Source organism: Ptychodera flava, chromosome 14 (assembly GCF_041260155.1).
Source record: "Ptychodera flava strain L36383 chromosome 14, AS_Pfla_20210202, whole genome shotgun sequence".
Classification (NCBI taxonomy): domain Eukaryota; kingdom Metazoa; phylum Hemichordata; class Enteropneusta; family Ptychoderidae; genus Ptychodera; species Ptychodera flava.
In genome coordinates this window covers 5558846-5584877 of record NC_091941.1, presented here as the reverse complement: position 1 = coordinate 5584877, position 26032 = coordinate 5558846, and the positions used below count along the sequence as shown (strand labels likewise).

Here is a 26032-nt window from a genome sequence, read left to right as displayed (position 1 = left end):
AACGGCATTTGATATGAAGTCAAGTTATGACATCGGACATGAAGTCAACCTCTGACATTGGAAATGGAAACTTCAGCTCTGTACTATGATCTTAGATTCACAAATGTACATGTTTGAAAATAATGTACACGATCAGTTTAATGGAAGTTACTGACCGAGCTTGAAATAAAGTCTCTTAATTATGAAAAAATCTGCATGTAAATATTGCTTGTTAAAGAATGTGATACACTGTCTTAAAAAGGAATGTGAAAACTGAAAATTGTATGCGGAGTGGTTGTGAGTTCCTCATCAATGAAACACAAATGCACATGTTATATTACCTTTACATTTGGTTGTCGTAAATTTGATTTAAGCAATCTTCGACGCTGTTGGTTGATCAATATCTGAACTTCCACTTTGCCTTTACAGATTGATGAATTAAGTGTCAAGTATTTTCATGCACCTGTAGTCAAGTAGGGCAAACCATGAATTTGGTGATTAATTATCCAGCTTGCTACCGGTAATACTCTAAAGAATTGCTTATAGAAATTAAAATGAGGAATGAAAGATACGGTTTTATTCTTCTTCAAAAGCTCCAAATCAAGATTAAAAGTCGGTGTTTTCTCATTTATTGTACTGATCTTTGGTCTTTGATGTAGAGCAGCAATAAAGTCATTGAAATTTCTCAATCTATTTACATATACAAAAAATACACAGATATTTCAAAAGGTTTTCATAAAACTGATGACGTAAACATAAAAGTATCATTAAATTTCTCTTATTTCATTTTAAGTATACAGATAGTTAATATTACACTCAGCACTAAGTAATCAACCTGTGTTATTTGAATATGTGACCCAGCGACATTTTACATCTTAATAAATTACAAGATGAATTACATTTAATGAACAAGCGTATCTTGCTGTGATGTTATCAGCAACAGAATGACAACAGATTACATTTGTAAGAGTGTAGTGCAATATTTGCGATTTATACTGTATTTGCAATGAAGAAGTAGACCAAACAAACAGTGCACGGAACACTAATCTGTCAAATGGACGGTCTAAACTCTCAGAATTGGTCACTCCCAAGGCTGTTGATGATGATTATGATGATAATTACATAACCATTAGTATTATCCAACATGTGAACATGTGGATTGAACTTGAATTGTTGATTGAAATTATGGTTAATTTTTAATTGTCATTATCAAAAGCAATGGCATTGTTTCTATGGCAACTGCCATATCTGCAATACATACTATTCGGTAACAACAACTGAGCACACCTTGTGACATCCAGTTCAGCATGACAGAACAACAAAACCCCAATGGCGCAAAACAGCCAGAAGCACAACTCAACTCGGTGAAAATGGACTCTACTTGTGAAGAACAGATTTGTACAGTTGAGTGAACAAATAGACTATGTTGTCAGGGTAGGATACATCCTGGATCTCATAAGACACAAGTGCTTGGAAAGAGGTCATGGCCGGCTGAACTGAATACATCCGTGAAAACGACAAGATCTTCACATGTACTTTAGAATGCACATGGTCAACTAATTTAGCAACCTTCAAGTTGCCTTGATGTATCTGTATTTGTCATGAGTATACTGTGTCTTTCCACATTTTTCACAAATGTCCATTTTCTGAAGTATATCAGGATTCTGTTTGTTTCTATTATCTTTACTCCACAAAAACATAGCGATAATAATATTTGAAATAAAATCTTCCATTTATATGTCAGAAAATGCTATTAAATACAAATGTTTTTATTATTTGCCCAAGGCTTTTGGCAGGAAGCCTTGAAATTCAAATAAAGAAGCTTGAATATCAAACTTTTGAACATTGTTTTTCACAATCAGCAACATAAATATACACAATAACACATTCTAATATTTTGCCATGAAATGTAAAGATTGACACAAGCATGGCGGGTTAAAGGTTTAGTCGAGAATCCTACGTTGCATTGAATATTTACAATGATTTGGATGAAATTCTGTTCTTTGTGAAATATTACAGGTATTTTGCCATGTTGAAAATTGTGAATAAGTGCTCATTGCTAGTAATGCGAAGTAATCTTCCAAGTTTGATTTTAATTAAAATCAATGAATTGTTACTTGTCAAGATTATTTTGAATGGCTTTATACACCCATGCTATTCAATAAAATGGTCATTCATTTTTGACTAAAAACATGACAAATACTTCCACATTTGTCATAATCAGCAAACTTAGTTTAACCCTTTCACCACCATGGTTTGTCCCAAATCCATTGTTTTCTATGGTAAAGTTGGACCTCTACACAGGGAACTTGGGGTGAAAGGGTTAAGTAGATCATTGTGAACTTCGACCTTGTCATAAATAATCTCAGTGTTATTTTCTAACGGGAAGAAAATGATCATCAAAGCATTCATTAAAATCCTGAGCAAACGTTTAACATGATTATTATGCAATAAATTATTCACACTGTTTTGACCATGGAAATAAATTAAACAAAGTTCACTCTGTAAAATACGTATAAATGTTACCACTCTCAATACAGCATCTATCCTGCCCACATCATTCAAGAGGACAAGCGCCATCTAATACAAATGTACATCAAGTAGACCAGTGGATAATTATCAACAATTGATCTCAAATTTATATCATCTCAGTTTGTGACACGTGGCTCTGAGAGAATGGTCTTTTTAAATTATGACTACTTGAAATTAATGAGTATTGCATCTCACGGATGGGGAGAGAATATTTGCAAACAATGACTTAGCTTTGTAGTTTGTCTTGTCAATCATAGATGGTACAAATTATTCTCATTAACTGACATATTCTACCAATGATGGTGACTTCTCACAGATAGCATCTGTCTGGAATTCAGCACAGCAAACATGTTGGCACCACATGTTTCATCACTGTAAAGAACTTTGTTCCCACCCGCCCACTCAATTTAATATACCTTTCAGACTAAAACAGAGAATAAACAGCTTATTACATATTTTCTGCCTGCTCAATCTTTGTTTAAAGTGAACAAAAATCTGTCATTCCAGATGTTAACTATTTCTAAAAATAACATTAGTTGGTAACTACATGTCAAATGTTGTCTGAATGGAGTCTGTCTTTAGTGTCCATAATATTGCAGTCAGTGAACATGATAAACTTGACTGTAGATCATGTGATCATCCTCCACAAAATGTAGCAGTTTTGCATCTTTCACTGATTGAGACGTACTCTGGTTTTTCACACCAGGTGGGTTGTGGGCTGATCACTCTTCACTTTGCTAGATGACAAGTTGGAATTTGATTGATGAGGGGAACTGCCTTGAGCTGGGTTGATGCCTGCCTCCATGGCAACAGCATCATTCATGGCAACCTGCCATTCTCCTTGCCACTTGTCAATTAACTCCCAGAAGTGCAGATTGACCTTCACAAGTGTTTCATTCTGAAAGAAATGGAATAACATGCATATGTTTAAAGTACAAAACTGTTGCATCTTAAATACACTGTCATCTAAATTATAAAAACAAAAATAATCTTGTATTTTTATGTTTTAAGGGGCAGTAAGTCTAACTTGTATTCACTTTGTCAACTCAGCTTGGACATGTGATGACTGCATTGCTATTGTTGTTGAATAAAATTCTGGTCTGGACTAGATCTCAAAATCAAATGTAAACAAAAACAGTGTATTTTACGTTTATGGATACAGTTACAGAAATCAATATTGGGAGAAGCACCTGCATTTAACATACCATACCAATTTTGAATTGGAAAATTTTATGTCAAACAATTATTCCTTCACATATATTCTCAAAATTTAGACTTGTCTCCATTTTCCTTTTTTATGAAAACAATGTGACTTTTAGTAGAGTAGCTTACTCGAACTTGCAATGGTTAGCAGGGACAGGAAACATGGACAGGGTTTAGGCAAACCGACAGTGACAGCAAACTTTGAGAACATGATTGAAACATAACCAACAAAGGATATCTTAGAAGGAGCCCATCTTGAGGTGTTTATACATGATATAGTATCAAGTAAATTGAGTAAGGCATTTGTATATGGTGTTACCATATTGGTGGTACGATAACAACACATTTTTGACAAGACTTATTCATGACAGCTAGCTGACAGAAAGAGCAGCTGTTTCGTTTAAAATATGAAACAAACTGATTACACTGATAGGAAAGATATAAAGTTTTTAAGGTAATATGCATCTTGAAACTGAAAAAAAATTATAACTGTAAACTGTCACAAAAGTAAGACTGTGAAATATTCATTTACCCCAACCAGCTTCAAAACAAGTCAACATAAGCAACGCAGCACACTAGCAAAGTGTTGTAGGAATTTGAGTCTAAATATTCATAACTCAGACAGGCATTCTCCACCTTAAAATGCCATCAAATGCCATGCTGGACTGTGTTGGCTAGTAGATACGATGTCTAATTCTAAACAGAAATTAAACCTCTACCCAGTGACAACTCTGCTTTTAATGCTCAAAGCAATCAAATACCGGTACTAACAAACTGTGGTGAGTATTACATGAGAAAGATTTGCAAAATAAAATCTCACACTCCTGTCCCTTTGGTAATGTTAGAGATGAAGTGTATATCACAGCCTGATGGGGAGGGACAAAGTGTATTCTAATGTTGTATCATTCAGCAAATGATCGCCATGTAAAATGGGGGGAAATAGATGAAAGGTGGAGAAAAATTGATTTTCTGTAGAGCTGAGCCACTTCAAAATACATAGATAGAGGCACATGAAAGAAGACAAATCATTCAGTGCATGAAAAGTGGACAAAGTTTTGTTCACCAAGAAGAAAATAAGATTCAAATAGATTAGTTTTAACTTGATTGTTCTCTCTGACATGCCATGTACCGTTTGTGGAATATCTGTTGTAGACCTTCCACAGATCTACCTTTTGTCTGGTGGAACTGGTCACAATCTGTGAGAAGCTGGCATTGACATTGAAAGGTTTTAACAAAAAAAATGTATGGTGAAAGTTCTCTTCATCATTCTAAAGATGCAACCAGGTGATCAAAGAATGCTTAATCATCAAACTGTTAGTGTTTACTCCCTCTAAAACTAAACTTATTTTTAAGAAATGTTATTTTCAATATGTCTGGGAAAATCTTAACTATACACAGTTCTTCAAGCATGTCTCACTTATAATCTGCATGAATAATTTGGTAATGAACTTGCATCTCTCACTTTTACCACGACATATCTGCTTGCTGCATGTTGGTAATTTGACATCTGAAAAATTACAGTGATGGCAACATTGATAGAAATGTCATGTGGCCTGTACTGCATATGGAATTATCACTGTAATAAACGATGTCAACAGCATCTTGTCCCTTTTCACTGTACGCGATCTGCAAGTTCTGTGTTGAAATGGATTTTAAGAATGCAGAGTCACAGTGTCATGTTTAATCTCCTTGATTTTCACACCGGCAGTACTCCTATTGAAAACTAACCATTGTAGAATAAACGCATTTCTGTCATGATCAAAAGGTAATCATATAATCTTTATCATTACAAAATCCTGATGATTGACAGGTGACGAAGATAAAATCTGTTGAGTCATTTATAACCAAGGTTTCGTTCATTGGCAAACACACACAGGAGTGGAACTGATTGCAATCAGCAAATAATTGTCATTGTGACTGGTTCGGTTTTCAATAAAAACAAGGGTCACTGAGAAACAGAAACCCTTGCAGCCAACAAGCAGCTGTTCCATTTTTTGTATGATACGTACAATATTTGAGGCTCAAATTCTATCAAAAATGCTGGTGACTCTCATATTTCTTGAAACTGGAGCCGTCTTTTGATGGGACAATTACATCTTTTATCCACTGGTCCATCAAACTGCAGTGTAATGCTTCAGTTCACAATATTGAAAAGCCTTTCGGCGGAATTGTAGAGCCTATGGCGACATTGTAGTTGTTCATCAGAGAAGCAAACGAACAATTTGCACTGATTAAATTTCAATTCCACCATTCTGTTACCAAAACCCATTCAAAATGCAAATTTTGGCTTCAAAAGAAATTACATATTAGCCTTTAATTGTCTAAATTTGATTGGCAGTGTTCTTCTATCTCTTTTAATTAACTTATCCATCCCTAGGAGCAATCAATAAAATTTCCGCATAAAATAACACAGGTCTCATATTAATATACACATTATTATTGCTTTAGAATGATTAAAGTTATTAATCATGATGATCTGAAATGGCATACATCTTTAATATGGATTCCAGAGTTTTGATAGGCATACATCCCTTTTGTGTGTAGTTTGAAAAACTGGAGATGGGATTTTTTACTTATTTCAACATTTTGATAATGCTATAAACACTTATGAAATGATGAGCAATCAAACTTGGTGATGAAAATGGTATTATAATCCAAAGACAGAAGTAAAGATCTTAAAACCAGTGACCTGTTCATCAGTGTATTCAGGAGTAAAACTCAAAGGGCAGCATAAACAAATTAACCCTTATACCACAATGGGTTTGCCCCAAATCCATTGTTATCCATACCAAGAGTGGAGTTACAGGCAAATGGGGGGTGGGGGTGGTGGTGTTTACAGGTTAAAGGTCTTGTAAAATCTGTCTTGTAAAATTCTAGACATAAAACAATTGCTTAAATAGTGGCAAATGTATGAATTTTGTTTTTTTGAATTGTGACTGTAATTATTGAAGCATATGGCTCAGTGTTTTTTAGTGTAATAAGGTGTAATGTGTCTTATAACCTGGAATAATATATCATGACAGGCTGATGTGGCCGTGGTGAATATTGGTTCATCTGGTATGCTCCTCTTGTCTCTAAAGAGATATTGTGATTAAAAGCCTAAAATTAGTTTGTCATAGCAAACAAATTTATGAGCTGTAAATAACGGCTTTAATGCCAGAGCAAGCAAAAAATTTGAAGAAGAACAGAAATCACCTGACTTTATGAGTGTCTTACATCACATAGACAGATGTAATGATGATTTGCAATTATGCTTCTGTAACATCAAAGGAACAGCTCACCAGACCTTTAAATGGACAGTGGCTGTTACTTTCCATTGATTTTTTTTCCCTCTGTTATTGTGTTGTATATGTGCAGCAAGTTCTCGGTGTACACTCCTCAGCATGTTCAAACATCCACCATTCAGCTTGTCAAGACAGTGTTTATACCTATCAAGTACACTGCCGTAACTTGTTGACATTAGATATGAAGAGGTCATCAAAATTCACTTTTCAATAATAAGTATGCAGTTCATACATGAAGAGGCTACGTTGCCAAGTTGAATACTGTGTATCTAAACATGCTTTTTGGAGTAGAACAAGAAACTGAATGTGACATACAAAACAAAAATAATGTCCATGAAAGAATCAGCAACATACCCACCATTCAAGAAATTTTGGGTTGTCTAAGTTGACCAGACACTGAGAATTATTTTTGTGAAGCTTTTTCCACCAACATTTTACATGTCCACAGTCAGATTCTAAAGGCAGCAAGTTATCTCGTCATTTGCAATTCTAGTTAGTTTCTAGTCATTATTTAATTCCATTTCATGCAAAGTCTAAAAATCAAACTAAACATGTCTGGTCCCTGGCTGTTGAAATGATGTTCTCACCAAGGTTGCAGATGTATTAAATATGTTCCAACACTCTGAGTCTGACAATTAAGTAACACATCATAAACATGTCTATCACATGCCTGTAAATAGGAATTTTTAGGAAAAACGCACTGAAACATATTTATTTAAAAATATTTTTATAGATCTGGCTGATAAATATCAGTAATAGAGATCACCATCTTTCAGTTAAAAGAAAAATTAAAAATGGCTAATTTTAGGAGGGAACAATTGTATAATCAAAACAGTGTTGAGAGATGATGACTAGGCATTGTGTATCTGTATAACCCTTCTATCTGAATGTTCTGGTCGCACAATACCATTTCCGACTTTATAGGTTCAGCTAACCATTCAGAGACAATGAGAGAAAATAGACCTGAAGATTGATAGTTCAAATTGTAGAAACTGTCATGGATAAATCGGTCTCTGTAGAGTTTGGCCACAATACGCAGGTAACAGTGTTGAATGTTTTGCGAGAGCAAAGTTGACAATTCACAAATATATGCGTATACTTAATTGGAAATAAAGGTAGGCAAGATTAGGAGACACAGGCAAACCAGACAGTGATACCACCATCACCATCATCATCATCATCATCATCATCATCATCTATCATCATCATCATCATCATCATCATCATCATCATCATTTATAATGTCATTGCTGCAATCATGTCATTCCTGTATAAGTTAGATATTTATGTCAAAAGTCAGATCCTTGTTGGATTAATATGTATTGTACTATTGTACTTTATTGTACTTGTTTATTTCGGACTACATTCGTCCATATAAATTACACAAAGGAAATACAGATACTGTGATACAAAAATACAACTGGTGTTGGATATACTTCCATACATAAATTTGTTCACTAACCATGAAAGATCGACTTTCTCCACAGGTTACGCAAGTCAGAACTGTAAAACAGTATATCATTAACCATTCTTACAATTGTATTTTCACTGTAAGATATGTCCTAGAAGTCCCTTCAAAGTTGATGAAGTTGCAAAGATTAAATATTCACTTATATAGAGATGTGAATATTATGTACGCCATACCTAGAGAGAGACCCTGTGCTCTTAAAATCTCAGTGCCACTGATGTAATATTGCTGAGTCAGCACAAATATAGTGTATCAATTCAGAAAACACTACTATGTTAAATATATTTATTAAATATGCATATCTCCTATTGATATGCAAATCATACACACAATCTGTTACATGCCATGGTAGCATACAACTGTCAACTTTGTAAAAATCTCAGGTACAAGTAATTATATATGATCTGCTAGTGATAATTGGCCAGGGGATGGTCCATGTCTTCCATGGTAGAAATCAGTGGTTGCCTGAGGGTCCCTTGCATGTAAATAGATGACAGCATACCCCTTAGAACAGTGTTGAATTGTTACGCCGGTTATCGTGGGCCCAGTGTACTGTAATCCTCCTGCACAACGTACGTACTACAGGTGTTATACTTGATGTCGTCTGATGCATTGGTAAAAGATTGAAAATACCAATTGTTTGGACACCCTGACCTGTTTCTTTGACTTTTGCTATACCCAAGGCATCAAAGTCTTGCTTTAAAAACAAAGTCACCTCTTCACCTGGAAGTCAGCAATATTTCATCAGTATGCAGATGATGACATTCTTACTGTACACATCTTGCTCCTTCTAAGAAAGTGATGAATCACCTTCAGCTGTCAAACCAACTGAGATCTGACTTTGAGAGTATTAAAAAATGGATGTTTCAAAATAAATTGCTGTTGTTCCCAAAGAAACTGAAGGAGTGCTTCACAAGTGTGACTGTTTACCCAGGCATTTGAAGATTGATCGACATAGGTGCTAACTTTGACAATGTACACATATCACCCAGCCATTTCATTCACGCATTTAAGCTTTACAGTAGTTCACAGTCCAATATCAGCTATTCCACTGACAGAAAAATAAACAAACAAAATACAAAGTGAGCTAGATCACATCAACTGAGACTGAAACGTAAAAGTTTGAAGTCTCTGAGCCAATTTAGGAATTACTGAAATTTTAGGGACTGGTCAGTTTTTTGGCCGGGGAGGGGGGGGGTTTGGTGATAAGGGGGTGGATTATTTTTTGCCGATGTCAAAAATTGGCTGACTCTCTCTTCCAACTTTTAAAAACAGGTTGACACCCCTATTGAAACTTTGCAAAATGAATATATATATATATATATATATATATATATATATATATATATATATATATATATATATATATATATATATATATATATATATATATATATATATATATATATATATATATATATATATATATTTCTAGACGTGGAACTTGTCGTGATTACTCTACAGACTGTTTCATGCGCTTGGCAATCGTATATATATCTATATATCTATATATATATATATATATATATCTATATATATATATATATATATATATATATATATATATATATATATATATATATATATATTTATATATATATATATATATATATATATATATATATATATATATATATATATATATATATATATATATATATATGCGCGGATATTTTAAACATTCAGTCATTCTGTTATTTAGTGAAATTGTTGACACGTTTAAAGTTGTAAGATAGGAATTTCGAAGTTTCAATTTTAAGTTTGAATAAAGTATGTTCAATGAGCTGTAAATGTATTCCACACTTTCTATGCTTAACCAGATGTCTAGAACTGTTGTACATAAATGGATGTCAATCATTAATATCAAAGAGAGACTTTTGACCCGCATAGCGACGCACGCTACCCCACCAACAGATAGCTGCGTTTCCACAGCTAGACTGAAGGGCGCGCCAAAAAAATATTAAACATCCAGATATCTCTGATATATATGTCTGATATGTAAAACTCATATGCCAGAAGGGCATGCTTAAAAGTATGCCTGATATATTAAAGTTGGCATCAAAAGGAGGCGCGGAAAAATGCAACTGAAATTCGTGTTGAAATTCAAAAACACACTGACCCCCCCATTGGGCATTGCAAAAACATGGTGACCCCCATCACCAAAGTCAAAAACAGGGTGACCCCCACCGAAGAAACTGACCAGTCCCTTACTTGCATTAGCCCTACATCATACATGTATATATGTGTGACATTTGAAATTTTCTCGAATCAATGAGAACTTTCTTGCAACAAAAATTGCATGTCAATTTTGTTTGAAGGACATGTATAGTCATCCTATTTTTGACACTCATTACTGGAAATGCCAGTTCTCATTGAAAAGTCAGAATGGACAGGTAAACTGACAATGAAACCCATGCCGAGATCATTTATCTGACAGACTTGACCATGACATAAAAATAGCCTCTCAGTATCAGCTTTTCCTATCACACACATCAGGACAATTCAAATCCTAGCAAGGAAAGATATCAATTTTCCTTTGAAGGCAAATTACTATAGTGGTGCATTGTGTTAAGATTTCCAGCTATAAAACCAGGATTAACGTCAAATATGTCCACAACAAGGACATGTTCATAATACCTTTGTCACTTGTTACATGTGTTCAAGGATACAAACTATCACATTTCCCTTCACTTAAATTGTGGTCTGAGTAAATTGAAACTTCATGTGAACAACATGGCTAGAAAATGTCACTCGTTTTACACCTTTTTTTGTTCCATTTGTCAACTATGGTTCCTTTGTCTATTCCTACAACAATTTGAAACACAGTGTTTGTCTTATCAACAAAGAATGTCTCTTTTGTGACAATGGTATTGTTATTGTTGATTAATTTACTAACTTAATTCAGGTTAGGACATGAATTGAGTCATCAACAATCACAATACATGTCAAACACATGTACATGGCATTGACAAACCCACTCCTGGGTATTACGTGTCGTATGAAGTAAACGTAAAAAACATGTATGGATAAACAATACTTAATAGACTGTCGACAGTCAAAGCTACTGGGCCTTTAATGCTGTGTTTGTGAAAGAGGCAAGAATTAAGTAGACAATATGTGCCATTTGTTTCCATGGCAACATATTACCCATAACCAGAAAAGCAGGATAAAATAACAAATTATTGGTATAGAATATAAAACAAATTTGGAATTAAAGTATCATTAGTGGATTTTAATCACTTTCCCAAATTGCTGACAGGTCAAGGTCAATTTGAAGAATTCTGAATATCTTCATGACCAGAGAAAACTATGCACATTGACTTTATGGATCTTTAATGAGTCATTCCACATTTCAATTACTGTTACTTGCTTTAATTTCATGATGACACTTGATAGTTCAATCCAAACACTAAAAGATGGAACAGGGAGATTAAATTAGAGCTGAATTGTTTGATTTCAATGAAGATCTCAAGGCTAACATTGTTGTTTACTGGTAAACTAATCCCTAGGGTTTACTGGAATTTGAATATTAAACATCGGGATAATTGCCAAAGTCATCGAGCCCTGAGCAAAAAATTCCAAGTATGGACTGAAACTGTTGAAATTATCATGACGAAATCCTCTTATCTACAATTTCTTTAACTGAAATAATCCATATGTTGAGATATAATTGCGAATATTTGAAAAGACTTCAGTTACAATTGCGGATGCTTGTGTTTTCTTCCAACAAGCTGTCAAATGCATGGAAGTGAGTTAATGCTTCTAACACTCACATCCCTTCATAATCTCGGACATTTTGGCCTTCGTCCATACTCCGTGGACAAAGGCCAAAAGACCATGTCGAGATACTAGACTACAGAAATTGAGACCACCACTTTAGGTTACAGATGACAGAGGACAAGCAATGAAACCACGGCCTTGTTGTTCAATTAATATCAAACGCATTTGGCAGGCAATTAAAACGTATCAGATGTTAAACAAAAGGTTGGCAGTGAGCCAAATCTTGCAGCACCAGACTGGTCAACTTGGCAACTTGCCAATCAGTAAATAGGCCATACATCAAAGGTCAGCACGGTCAATTGGCTATTCAATACGATGGACATAACATGTACTGTGGTCAAAATAACAGTGATCAAAGCATCACTGACTATATTATTCATTTTGTATTGTTGAAAATCTTGATAAAATAGGTGTGTCTATTCTCACACAACACTTAAAAAACAGCACAGACATTTTTAGCATATGGCATTTGACTGAAAATCATTCAGATTTCACTTTCTGAACAAATACCTGTGCCCATTACAAAAGCATTTTTTTCTTGTTTCACTTTCCAATCAATAAATAAAGTAACATTGAAATTATACATCCAGATAGAGATTAAATTTTGTTATTAACATCACATTCTGGGCCTTCCATTGGTAATAAAGTGAAAATACGAGTTTCTTTCTTAGAATACTAATACTCCAAATTTCATACAAAAATGAATAATAAATTGTGTGACAGCACTGATCTGCCTGTATGTGATCATATATGTCACAGATTTTGTGTAAGATTATTCTTTGGTTTGAGAAACACTGCCTTTAATAGAGGATTGATAAATCACACTACATTTTCAGAAGAGATAACAGGAGCCACATGCATGCAGCAAATGATTTGCTCAGAAGATGTGACTGGCATGGACATTACGGACTGAGATCTGCATTGCTCTTCGGCAAATCCACCAACATACATTCAATTTAATATCAGGCTGTTCACAGTTTGATCAGATATGTAATCAGTTTCTCCTATGTAGCTCTACCAGTGAAAATTTAATAGCAAGTGATGTTCTGATGTTGTTCTGAAATTATTTTTTTTTAGAGGAGCTACCGTGCCGCATTGTGCACTCAATGCGACGGATAATGATGCTATCAAACTCACACAAATGGAAGATGAATTGCTTGTGTTCGGCTCTTTTGAAAACGATGATTCTGATGTGGGTTTGGAGTTTTCTATAGCGGACCAAATTAGGTCTATTCAAGCAGCTATTGATGATAACACTTGTGGCTTTAGCATAACAATCTCCAAAGTGGTCACTTCCTGGAAACTTTTCTCTTGCCCCTTGGCACAACATCGTCAAATCAAAATGCAATCTTACAGTCATCAGTATTATCATGATCTTTGAAAGACAAGATAGAAGAAAACAGAAAGCATGCATACTTCACAATTATCAGAGTGTTTTTTAAGAGCCATTAATATTGAAGACAAACATGTCTTTCAGCTTTTGTTTATTGTTATTTTTAAGTGTTTTTACTGAAAAGGTATTCTGAAACAGACAAAGGCTCCACAACATGGTATGACATGGTGAATTTCTTTGAAGTTTTACAGACCGGATTGAATTGAAATTAGGATTCAATGTTAAAAGTGACTACAGTGAGCTAATAATAACAAAACGAACTGATCAACAATTGCCAATATCCCTTGATCTCCATTGTGTGGGAATGAGACAGCTGCCTGGACAAGTCAAAACATATTTTTATTTATACAGATGTGTATCTGCATTATGGATAGCGCGTGGGGGGGGGGGGGGGGGGGGGGGGGGGGGGGGGGGGGGGGGGGGGGGGGGGGGGGGGGGGGGGGGGGGGGGGGGGGAGATGGCTACTGCAAACTATTATGAACACTGCTCTTCTTTGTCATCATTTCCATTAAAAATCTTCCCAACTAATAGGATATGATATATTTTATTCAAGATTTTGCCTAATACTGGAATTTTCCAATGGTATTTCCACTAGAAATTCTGCAAATGGGTCAACAGACACTGGCCAGGCTAACCTATTTCCTCTCTAGTATTAATTTTACCAGCAACTTTCCAGCTATTTATATTACATCTCTCCTCTGCATTTTTATCATGACTCATTTCCTTCATCTTTAAATTCCCAAGAATTATTTTCCATGCTCTATCATCATATAACACTTTAATGTGAACCAAAATAAGTCATCTTGGGGTTGCGTTTAGGAAACTTGGCAGGGATTCAAAGCTGGAGGAGATAAAAGAGATTAGTTATGCAGTGTGTGTCTGGGTTTGTAACATGTCATCAGCGGCATTGTAAAACCTGTTGAATTCACAGTACATGTCCCTACAGTTGAATATGGGATGAAAATAAAGGCTTGAGCCCAATTATTTCAGTTTGCAATATTTTTGCTATCCCAATTTGTTAGAACACTTCACGTACATATGGTAAAATATTCTTTTGGAGTTAAAGCCACAAAGAAAAGGCTTACCTACATCAACATTGAAACATCTCAATGGGGTAATGAGTTGTGCCATGTGGGCAAGTCATTTGTTCATTCATTATCATTCAAGCGTGCAGTAGGCTGTACAGTACTTTGTTACAAAGTGCCCCATAATGCAGTTAGACTGTGAGATCATACTACATGAAGCTTTGACAGCATATGTCATTGTTATATGATGCATTTTGATGTCCCTCTATTTTATGCAATCAGTTGACAATATGGTGAATGCTATACTTCAATGTTTGCGTGCGGAAAAGTGTAATATCAGAAAGCAGCTTTTTATGCTGCAGAGTGTAGATTGACATGCTATAAAATATGTTGCCAGAATTTCTGTAAAACAACTCGATCTGGTTTGTCCAAAGAAAAGCCATAAATGACTTTTTTCTTGATGTCACCATTTTTGTATCATTTTTCCCCAATTCTGTAATCAATTATAAATATGGACATGCTCATCGTCCGAAATTAAGAATTAATAATAATAATAATAATAATAAAGCTAAATTTAGCCAGTTTTATGCAATTATCAGAGATCTCTTATGTTTGGCAGCATATTTGGCTGCTACATGTGTTGATTCTTTCTATTCGGTAAAATGGTAACCCCTTTGAGCAAAGAGATAATGTGATGACAACCCAGTACTTTCAAAGAGAAATATCCCGGTACACAGTATGAAGGTCTAATTATGTATTGAAGTACTAATAATTTACAACGCCAAACACTTTAATAATTATCATAGGCAATGACAATTATAAGCCAGATATTTGGGAAAGAGTGCTAAAAAAGGAAATTATGTTAGAATACAAGTACATTTAACATATAGAATCCACAAGCTCCAGCAAGTTACATCAACTATTTTCATTGTAAGAGGGTTTCTCTTCATATGATATTTATCCACTCGAGAGACAAGTTAAACAAATATTTCTTTGACATTTACGGTGGGAAAGAAAACAGAATTGGGAGTTTCAGTTTGTAATCTTACTAGACTACATGCATTGCAACTTTGGAAAAACATGATGTTAATAATAACACTAGATTTTATACGATGTCATATATTTTGTTGATGGAATCAATTGTGGAAAAAATACAACTTTAAGTCCCATAAACAACTTTCAACAACAGAGAGAATTTTGTTTTCCTGCAGAGCAGGAAAGAACAAAATTCTTCTCAAACAAAAACCACAAACTTGTTTGATATCAGCTTGAGCTTTCTCAGCTACACTAAGTCACATCTTCCATTCTCCTAGGGTTAGCTGCCCACGAAGAATGACACAAAAGTGTTTCGGTAATGAACACTAACCAATGGGGGATTCGTGATAAGCGTGATCTATAGTAAAGCCATTTTCAGTACTTGGAATGGTGTCATTTCTTAATCATGACAACTTTGTTTTCAGGGAGTGACGTCTTACAGAGCAGCTGGTGTTGGGTATGAGTGACAAAATCTCACTGATGATCAGCTTCTTGTGCAAGCAGCAGGTGGTTTAGTAACCAGACATCACGACGTGAAACACGGTCCAATGCAAATGCCAACAACATCAAAATTCGTGCCACGGTGTATTGTTTCAAAGCCACCCAACTACAACAGAGGAAATGTAGCTCTTCCAGTATTCAATGACTCCATCTTAAGACTGACTGATATATTTACAGATGAAGAAATACCGAGCTCTTCCTGGTTTGTGATTAAATTTTCTTCTATTAAACCTCAAAGCTCACATAAAAGCCTTTGTGGCTTTTATATATTATATATTTTTACAGCAGACAATCCATCACTGTATTGGTACTGGCATCAATTTTTTCACTTGTGTCAGAGTGTTCCACTTTTGATCACTTGAGTTTTATTCTTTCACTAAAAAGTCATAGTAAACAGGTCCAGCTAATTATTGGAAATATCGGATCACATCAAAGCTTGTAGGGCCATGGGATGAATTTTCAAAGAACAGCATCATGAAGAGAAAGTGTGCAAGCCCTTTTCAAAAGCAGACTTCTCTGTTTGAAAAGAATGACTACCTTGTGGCGGCACGCATTTTCCAGCACATAGATCAGAAATGCCAGATTACACTTTACAAGACATAACACTGGCTCCTCTCCAAAAGATAAAACGAAACTTTGCTATCGCCATGACAAATATTGATATATAACAATGAAAAGATATGTGTCTCTTGCCACGGCAGCTTGGAGACAGCCAGACTGAGTTTTTTTTTTAGATGGAGGGCATTACCCTTGTATCGATGACTCATCGTATACTGACATCTAGGGCAGTAATACAAGAGGTGGAGATAAAAGTAGGCTTCTCATTGTCAAAGTCAAGGCCAAATGTCTTGCTTAAATAAACAATTATTGCAATTCCAGAGTCATTCTGTGAAAGAAAAAAGCATGAATATGAACTTTACACAAAATTTTAATCAAACAGGTGGGAAGACTAAAAAAAATAATGTTGCAAAATATTGTCCACTAATTCTATTGAAGTCGGCTTGTATATCAAGTCCGAAATCCAAAAAATTATGTCTTTTTTTCATCCTGTCATTATTGTTTCACCAGATTGGTTGAAATATGTCAGGTATGCATGGAATGCTGAGAATGCGATTTCCATGTGGGCATTAAAAAAAGCTGCACAGAAATATATTTGCAGAAGGTACGGGTCTTGTGTTTTTATGACCATTGTGCTGCGTGGCCTGTATTATGAAATCTGTACTGATGGGATAACATTCAGAAGCAGCTGTTGCGACATGTGTCTACATATATCTGATGAGTTAAAGTTGAATCTACATCAATGAATTGAAAAAAAATTCGAAATTGTTAAATCAAATGCATGACGATCACAATGATTAGCAAAAACAGTTATGAGGAATAAATGAAATACATAGACACATGCATTGAATGTAATATATGTAAAAATTTATGCAGAGTTTAAAAACAGTGGTGTGTTTCTTTTCTGAATAAATATAAATGGTTAAGGGGCCGTCGACAATAAAAGCTGATGCATGACAAACGTAATTCTTTCGTTTAGGGGAGGGGGTAAAAGCTCATTTTGTTTTGTGTGCTTCAAAATTGCATAAGGATTTTTGTCTATTTTTATCTAAACCATGACCACTTACGCTTGTGGGAAAAATGCGGAGCTGAATTTACTGCAAGATTTTGGAGTGAAAAAAAGAGTTCAAACATGAATTACAAAAGAAAGACTGTCGCAATTTTATTTTTGAATTGAAATTGATACACATTTCTATATAGTGCAGTGACACGTGCAGTACGCGGTGCGGTCAACTGACATTTTGAACATTGTGGTATTTTGAATGTAGTACTACCTTCGCGTTCATCAAGAACAGAATGACCACAAAATACTGAGACAAAAAGACAACACGACATAAATGTGAAATCAAAACTTATATGCTTTTTCAACGTGAAATATGTACATGAAACATTTTCCTACATGCAAAATACATTAAAATGTTCTGTGTCTTAAAAAGTGAAACGCATAAAGTGGAGGTTTATTAATTAATGTGCACTTTCGGTATTTTTTCATGGGCGTGCAGATCAGAGAGGTGCGTGTGGGTTTGTCAGAAATGGCATCATAATACGAGATTGATTTTGCATAAGAACTTTTGTTTTGAGGGGAGAGAGAGGGGGTTTCCAGTGTAAAACGAAGGAGTTACGTTTCTTGTGCGTCAGCTTTTATTATCAATGGCCCCTAAGAGCTTGTGGAAAGCAATGTCATGAAAATCAATGAAATTATGAAATCAGACTATTGTGTTCATGTTTTCACACCTGCGTTATTCAGATTGTATGTAATTCTGAATAAATGCTCATGATTTAAACATGTGTACAAGTGTTTGTGCATTAGCATGTTTAGAAAGGAGCATGATTCAAAACTCACAAGCCTGTTTATTGCTGATGTTTGAAATGTCAAATTAAATATATGATACATGCAATGTTGCTGATAAACAAAATGAGTACAATTTGTTTTTTCTTAATGAATTACTGACTTGTAGGACCAGCCAAATATTTGTAAATGCATCAATAACAGTTCAGCTGAATCAGACAGCATTAGATACAGGAGCAAAAAAAATTTGATATTGCATTTGTTTAAAATTACGCTACAGTTACATTCAAAGATTGAACTTTCTTAAACAAAAATGCTGCATTTGCTGGAATAATGATGGCATTTTTAAAATTCTAATATGTGTCTTTTGAAATTCTGTAAATCCAATTGAAATGGTTGTTGTTTTCACCAATGCTATGGGGAAAAATTGTGCCATGATGGTATGTTCACGTGTAGAGACAGTTTTCATTAACAGTAAAATTTGATATTGTTTGCATATAAATTGTATATAACTGTCCACAATTATGAAATTTTCACCGTCATGATCACACATTAATTGGACGCATACCTCCAGGCCGAAATCATTTTTGTAACTGTGTAAGTTTTCACTGTCAAAGTTTACATACCTCTTGTATGAGATGAGGAAAGTGGACAAGTGTTTCTGGAAATAAGTCATCGTTGATGACACAGTCCCCACTTGTTAATAATGGGTACTTTGATTACATGTCCTCAGAGAGGATAGAGTACGTCCTCTTCATTAATTAGGTCTGTGATAAAAATACTTTGATACAGATGGCGCTCAATGGCCAAGAATGAGTTCCATGGTGATGAAAACATAAAACCAATGTAGGCCACCATCCTAAAGTTCATAAAATGAGTCAACTAGGAATTAATCAACAGGATGTTGCAAAACATTTTTGCATACAATTCTAACACTTAACAGATTATCACTGGTACCATATTTCATAAAGTTTGATGCAGTATTTACAACACTATGAGATCAACATCTGTATCACGTTTCATCACATTTGACGTTGTATTAATTTGTGGCTATATCACCCTAATTAGGAAAGTTCATTACTTATGAAACTACAAATTAATTAAATGACACTGATAAATGTCTTTTTCAATGTTAAAGCAATGTGAGCTTAACATCAGTTAACGTCTGTATAAAGTTTCATGAATTTGATGCAGTACATATTTCTTGACATATCAGCCTACTTACGAAACTTCAATAATTGACATGTTACTGCTACATGACGTGAAACAAATTGACGAGCATATGTATGAAATAGGTCAATGTCAACTTTGAATGATACTGGTGGAAATATGTCTGAGTTATGGCTCTGTACATGAAAACATCGTAATAAAATGGCTGCCTAGCGACCATATTGGATCGTATCACATGAAAAATCGACGTACATATGTATGACATAGGTCAATGTCCTTGTACCAACTTTGAATAAAATTGGTTGAGATATGCCTGAGTTATGCCTCTGTATATGAAAAACTCGTAACAAAATGGCCACACAGCAGCCATATTGGATCGTATCACAAAACAAATTGACGTGCATATCTATGACATTGGTCAATGTCCTTGTACCAACTTTGAATAAAATCTGTTGAGATATGCCTGAGTTATGCCTCTGTATATGAAAAAATTGTAATAAAATGGCCGCCTAGCGGCCATATTGGATTGTATCACAAAACAAATCGACGTGCATATCTATGAAATTGGTCAATGTCCTTGTACCAACGTTAAATAAAATGGGTTGAAACATGTCTGAGATGTGGCTCTGTACATGAAAAAAATCGTAATAAAATGGCCGCCTGGCGGCCATATTGGATCGTATCACAAAAAAAATTGACGTGCATATCTATGACATTGGTCAATGTCCTTGTACCAAATTTGAATAAAATTGGTTGAAACATGTCTGAGTTATGGCTCTGTACATGAAAAAATCGTAATAAAATGGCCGCCTGGCGGCCATATTGGATCGTATCCAAAAACAATCGACGTGCATCTGTATGACATATCCTTGTACCAAGTTTGAATGAAATGGCTTCTTGCATCTCTGAGATATCTGCGTGAACGGACGGACGCACGCACACACGCACGCACGCACGCACGCACGGACATGACCAAACCTATAAGTCCCCCTGGACGGTGTCCGTGGGGACTAATTAACTATCTGTAAACAGTTTGTTCTTTGAGCAGTATTTTATGTCAAGGTTGACAATAATTAGTGAAAAAACCTTATTGCCCAGATGCAGTTTCGATACTAATTATTAAATTGTTATTAATTTTTTGAATCGCTATGTTATTCGCATACAGTTAATCTACCAATTGACTGTTGAGGTACATAATGCAATGTTTTGTAGAAGAAACAAAATAGATAATTAAATTGTATGTTATTGTGCAGATATATAACTCGATTACACTGTAAGTTTGATGGCCGACTGTTGCTTTTTTATTTTGCATTTAATCAATCAATACCTTGATCTTGCAAGCGTACATGCATATTTTTGGTCAAACCATGAACCATGACCATACGGCACGCTATAAAATAAACACGTAACACGAGAGTTCTGAAAGGACAACGTCAGTTGTGCAATGTGGTAGAATTGTGAAATACATTTACATCTCTGATGTATTAGCCTCCATATGCCTGGTTGATAAGCCGAACCAGGGATACCAACTCCCTGTGGTATCATAATCACTGATTAAATGGATGTGCATTAAAGTATTGATGATTAATTGATAGGGCTATGATAATGAGCATACACTTTCTGGGACAAATGGGATTACCAGACAAAAGATTAGCAGGAGTCTGTGGAATTAAAAGTATGGCACATAATTGATGATATTATTGCTTCCAATTTTTTATTGACAGGACAAAGGGTTCTCTGTGACAATACCTATTGAATGTGAAAGATGATTTGCTGTTCCAGGGTACAATGTTATTCTTTCTTATTGTGCTGCTTTGTCCCTGTTTGTATTTGTGTGTACAAAGGAGAACAAAATTATGGCATTACCAGTTACTTGTGTTTCCTATTAACCATGAAATTTATATGTCTAGAAACTTTGTATATTGTTCATATCATGGTTCACCTTTTCTGCTCAATGAAAGGGTCAACAATAATTTCTAAATGCTTATATAGGTTTCAGACATTTCTGAACTTTTCTACTTTGAGTTGTCAATAGATTAATAAATAAATAAATAAAAATAAAAGATTTGATGAGATAAATTTTTTGATAGATGAAAAGGAAAAAAATAATATCTTGATAGCTGTAAAAGTATATGACAACTTTTGCACCGAGAGGTACAATACAAGGCCAAATATAATGGCTTTCATTCTGCTTCTTTCCCTGTCCTTTAAATAAGTAGAGACACAGTCTCAGGGTCCACATGCCAAGTCTGTTTTGCATCGTTGAAAGTACGTTCCCCATTTACAAGGCAAGACTCCTTGCTTTGCAGACCTGAGCAAAACTTCACTGCAAATACACGGAGATATCATTCCCACTGCAAATACACGGGGATATCATTCCCACTGCAAATACAGGGGGATATCATTCCCACTGCAAATACACTGGGGATATCTTCCCCAAGGATTATTTGCTGAAAAATCTTTGTACAGCTACAATGACAGAGGCCTGAGACAAAATGACAAACAAGTACATAGGCAGAAAGACAAACAATCAAATTAATAAAAAACAGACTGACTTTATAAATATATGACAAATATACATAGCTGAGCAATTGTGAAACTTCTGCTTAACGATCAGATATTTTTCAGTCTCTCTATTCAGTCTGTTTGTGCTTTTGTTTGTTTATTTACTTGTTCATTGGTTATATTTTTGTTGTCTTTTTTTCTTATATTATCTTTATTTGGCATCTCATTCACTGTGTAATTGTTTGTTTACTTGCTTACCATTCAGACTGAACATCGTAGGTCATAACTGCATGTGATTGGTGTATGAATATTACCTTCAGACAACACAAAAACCTTCAATAAATACTGGGTGGCTAAACATTTAATTAGGAAAATTAATTAATTTTTCATGGCAAACCTTAAAAATAAACATTTGACTTGTCATGGCGTTTTACATAAAAATACCAGGATGTGTTTCATAATCTTGCCAAAAATACAAAAATACCTGCATCTTCTACAAGTGTCGTGCGGCAGACATATTAATCAATTAATGGACTATTAGCAATGTGCTGAGTCAGTGATATTTTTACATTTACGGATGTTGCATTTACATTGCAAATTTTACAGCTTAAATAAACTTTATTACCGGTAATTCATGTCAAAATGGACGGCTAATTTCTGAACTATTTGATGACATAACATCATCGAAATTCTTGCTACCCTCATCTCCACCTCTCCTTCGGAAGTCTATATTGACTGAGGTATAGATATCTAGATCTTGTGAGGGGGAGTCAAGATGCTTTATTTTTGATAAAATTTTACAAATTATTATTTTATGAGTTTGTGTACCATGCCTGCTATTTCCTTCCAAATTCATACTTTTTTCCAGCTGACATTGATGCAACTTGGAATAATTTTTTTCCAATAATCAGTACAGCTGCAAAATATTCAAAAAAATAAGTTTTCACTTTGTAGATTTTTCTACCATATTTGACCATCCAGTCAATCCAACAAAGTCTGAAACAAAGGCTACCTAACACTGCTCATTCAGTTCATGATCTGTTGTCTCAATGATGAATGTTGTTCATAAATTTATTATGAGGAAAACACTGAGGTGGGTCTACACTCCTTCGGGGGTTTTTACCAGAAACACCATTGTTTATGGAAACAAATCAGTAGTAGGGCTGCAGAAATAGAATTAATTCCTAATCAATTTTTATTTGAATCAGCTTGGTATATTAGCCCAAAAGCCAAACCGATAACAAACTACAGCACGGTCTATGCAATATATGAAAAGGTCAAAGGTCAGAGAATGATTCAAGAGTTCAAAAGGTGGAAAGGTTGAAGTGGAAACTTTCACTTTATCTCTTCTTGTACATATGTTATAGTGACCTTTCTTTGACATGGCTTCATTTTAAAAGTCTGCATCTTCTCCATTATCCAGGTATGCATAACAAACAAGCAGAAATGCGAGCAACAGATCCTACATTTCATATCACCATATGTTGAACATATACAAAATAAAAAATATCATTGTGCATAATGGAAAGAAAGCAAGGAAAGGAAGGAAAAAGAAATAGTACGGTTGCAGTGACTCAAGTGAGACTGGGAGAGACAAAAGTAAAATTGTGAATCTATCGATAACATGAAGGTTGAAAGGAATTGCTTGATGTCTGTCACAAGCTTGTGTTTAGGCAGCTCTAGCAGGGACAGCTGGTGGACTGGCAGTGATATGTATTTTGATTAAAGTCAGTAAAATATCTGGTTCTCCACATCAATGGCAGCAAAAAGTCATGAGGTCCACATTGTTCCTATATACACTACAAAGTATGAAAGTGAAAATAAGTTCTTAAATTTTTGAAAAGGTATCACCACACATCATATTCGTATACTTTCATATCAGTTTAATAACCATATTTTCACTTTAAATTATTGGGACAGGCACGGCATGTTGAAAGTGTTGGTATTTCCAAGTATGTAATATGAATTAACCATAAGATATTACCATGACTCACATATGAAGCATTGCAATCTACATTAGTTTTGATGGCGTTCTCTGTGATGTAATGAGCGGACCAATCTATCACTTGACCTCAACTGACCCCAAGCATTATTTCACTTATGAGGGTTTGTTCATCAAACTAATACAACACAAACACAGCCTCTATTTAGTAAAGTATGGTTGATGATCTAACAATGTGCAGAATCTTAGCTTGAATATGAATATGAATATTGTTTCACAGGGATTTCAGGGTGGAAAATGACTTCATAATTGTATTGAGATGCTGTTTTTGAACAAATACGCCATGTTGGTATGTTTAAACATAGGGCCAAAGTCCCTGAAGCTACTATAGACATGGATACAAAATTAAGTATTTCCTGACTGTAATAAATTATCTCTCTAAGGTCATCCTAGGGACATGTAAACCAAATATTAAAGCTGTCTGACCAGCGGTTTTGAAAAAACAAGCGACTCAACAGTTGACAGAGCTCTGCTGTGTTATGTAGAGAATAACCTTTTGTGACACATGTATTGATGAAGAAGGTGAATATCTTTGATAGCTCATTTCAGGATGGCCTGACCAAAAATGGAAAAAACTTCTGTAAAAATACAGATTTGCATATTTCATCAGACTATATTAGTCTATAATAGCAAATGAACAAGAGTTAATTACATTCTAACTACAGTAAACTGGACTTGCTTAAATCAAGATTTACATCATAATAAAATAGCATATCTGTCAGGTTATAAAGAATCTTGAGCTAGTTATCTTTTAATATCAGTATTTTCATCCTATTAACTAAGCACATTTTAACTTTCAAATTAACATTGTAAGTAAGTTCTGTTGAATAAGTTGAGACTGTACGTACTCAGAGAAAGCACACTGAAGAGACAAATGTTTGTAACTTAAGAAGTTCAAGGTCATCAAAAGCATTATAAGGAATCATGTTACACTTTCATCGCACTGTTTACACAGATTGCATGATTGCTATAAATAGCATGAGGAATCTTACAGCCCAGCTTTACCATAAAAACCCTATCACTTTGACCACTCTTTTAATTGACCACTCTATTTTTTTCCTCAAAAAGTAATCTTATTTTATCCTTACCAAGTCAACCATAAATGGAAATTAGAACTTTCTCTATCTCTATTTATTTGACCACCCTATCATGACAAACTATTATGAGCAATTTCTTTTAGATAACATAAATGGTAGTTCAGAATATATCAAAGTTGGGATTCAGGAAAGTTGCCTTTACATGTTTTAATCCTCCAAGATGGTAAGCATTTAACTATGATCTGTCAAAAAAAGTTGAACTTTCCGATAATTCCACACTAAATTATTTTGGCTTTGATGATTTTCTAATTAATTCAATTATTTAAAATCATATTAATTATTTTTTTCTGGGTGAATTGATAGGGTTTATACAGTACAAGAATTACATACAATGTAAGTCAAATTTTGACCAAAAATGACAAAAAAATTCCTTAAAACTACACATTTGCATATTTCATCACAATTTGAACAAATCTAAGTTGGGTTATCCCTAGGGACCTGTAGACCAAATAACAAAGCTGTCTGACTAGCAGTTATGAAGAAGAAGATTTTTAACCAAAAACACCTTTTTTGGCATTAATTTGCCTATTTTCAACAATATCAAAAAATTAAAAAAACAAGTTTCTCAAAATCATATTTTTCATCTACGCAACAAATATCAAATCATTAAGTACTGCGGTTCTCAAGATATTTGAGTGGACGGACGCCTCACAAACGGACATACATACATACATACATACATACAGACTGACGCCGGACGCCGGACGGATA

The 26032-nt window shown here is 34.7% G+C and overlaps 1 protein-coding gene across 1 annotated transcript in view; it reads right to left on the bottom strand.

The window, feature by feature from the left end:
- Positions 1 to 534: 534 nt before the first annotated feature.
- LOC139149061 (serine/threonine-protein kinase Nek9-like) overlaps positions 535 to 26032 on the bottom strand; it is a 110629-nt gene continuing 85131 nt past the window's right edge. The window contains exon 22 of the mRNA XM_070720584.1: positions 535 to 3409. Coding sequence (XP_070576685.1) covers positions 3209 to 3409 — 201 coding nt within the window. The 3' untranslated portion in view covers positions 535 to 3208. The remainder of the gene's footprint in view (positions 3410 to 26032) is intronic.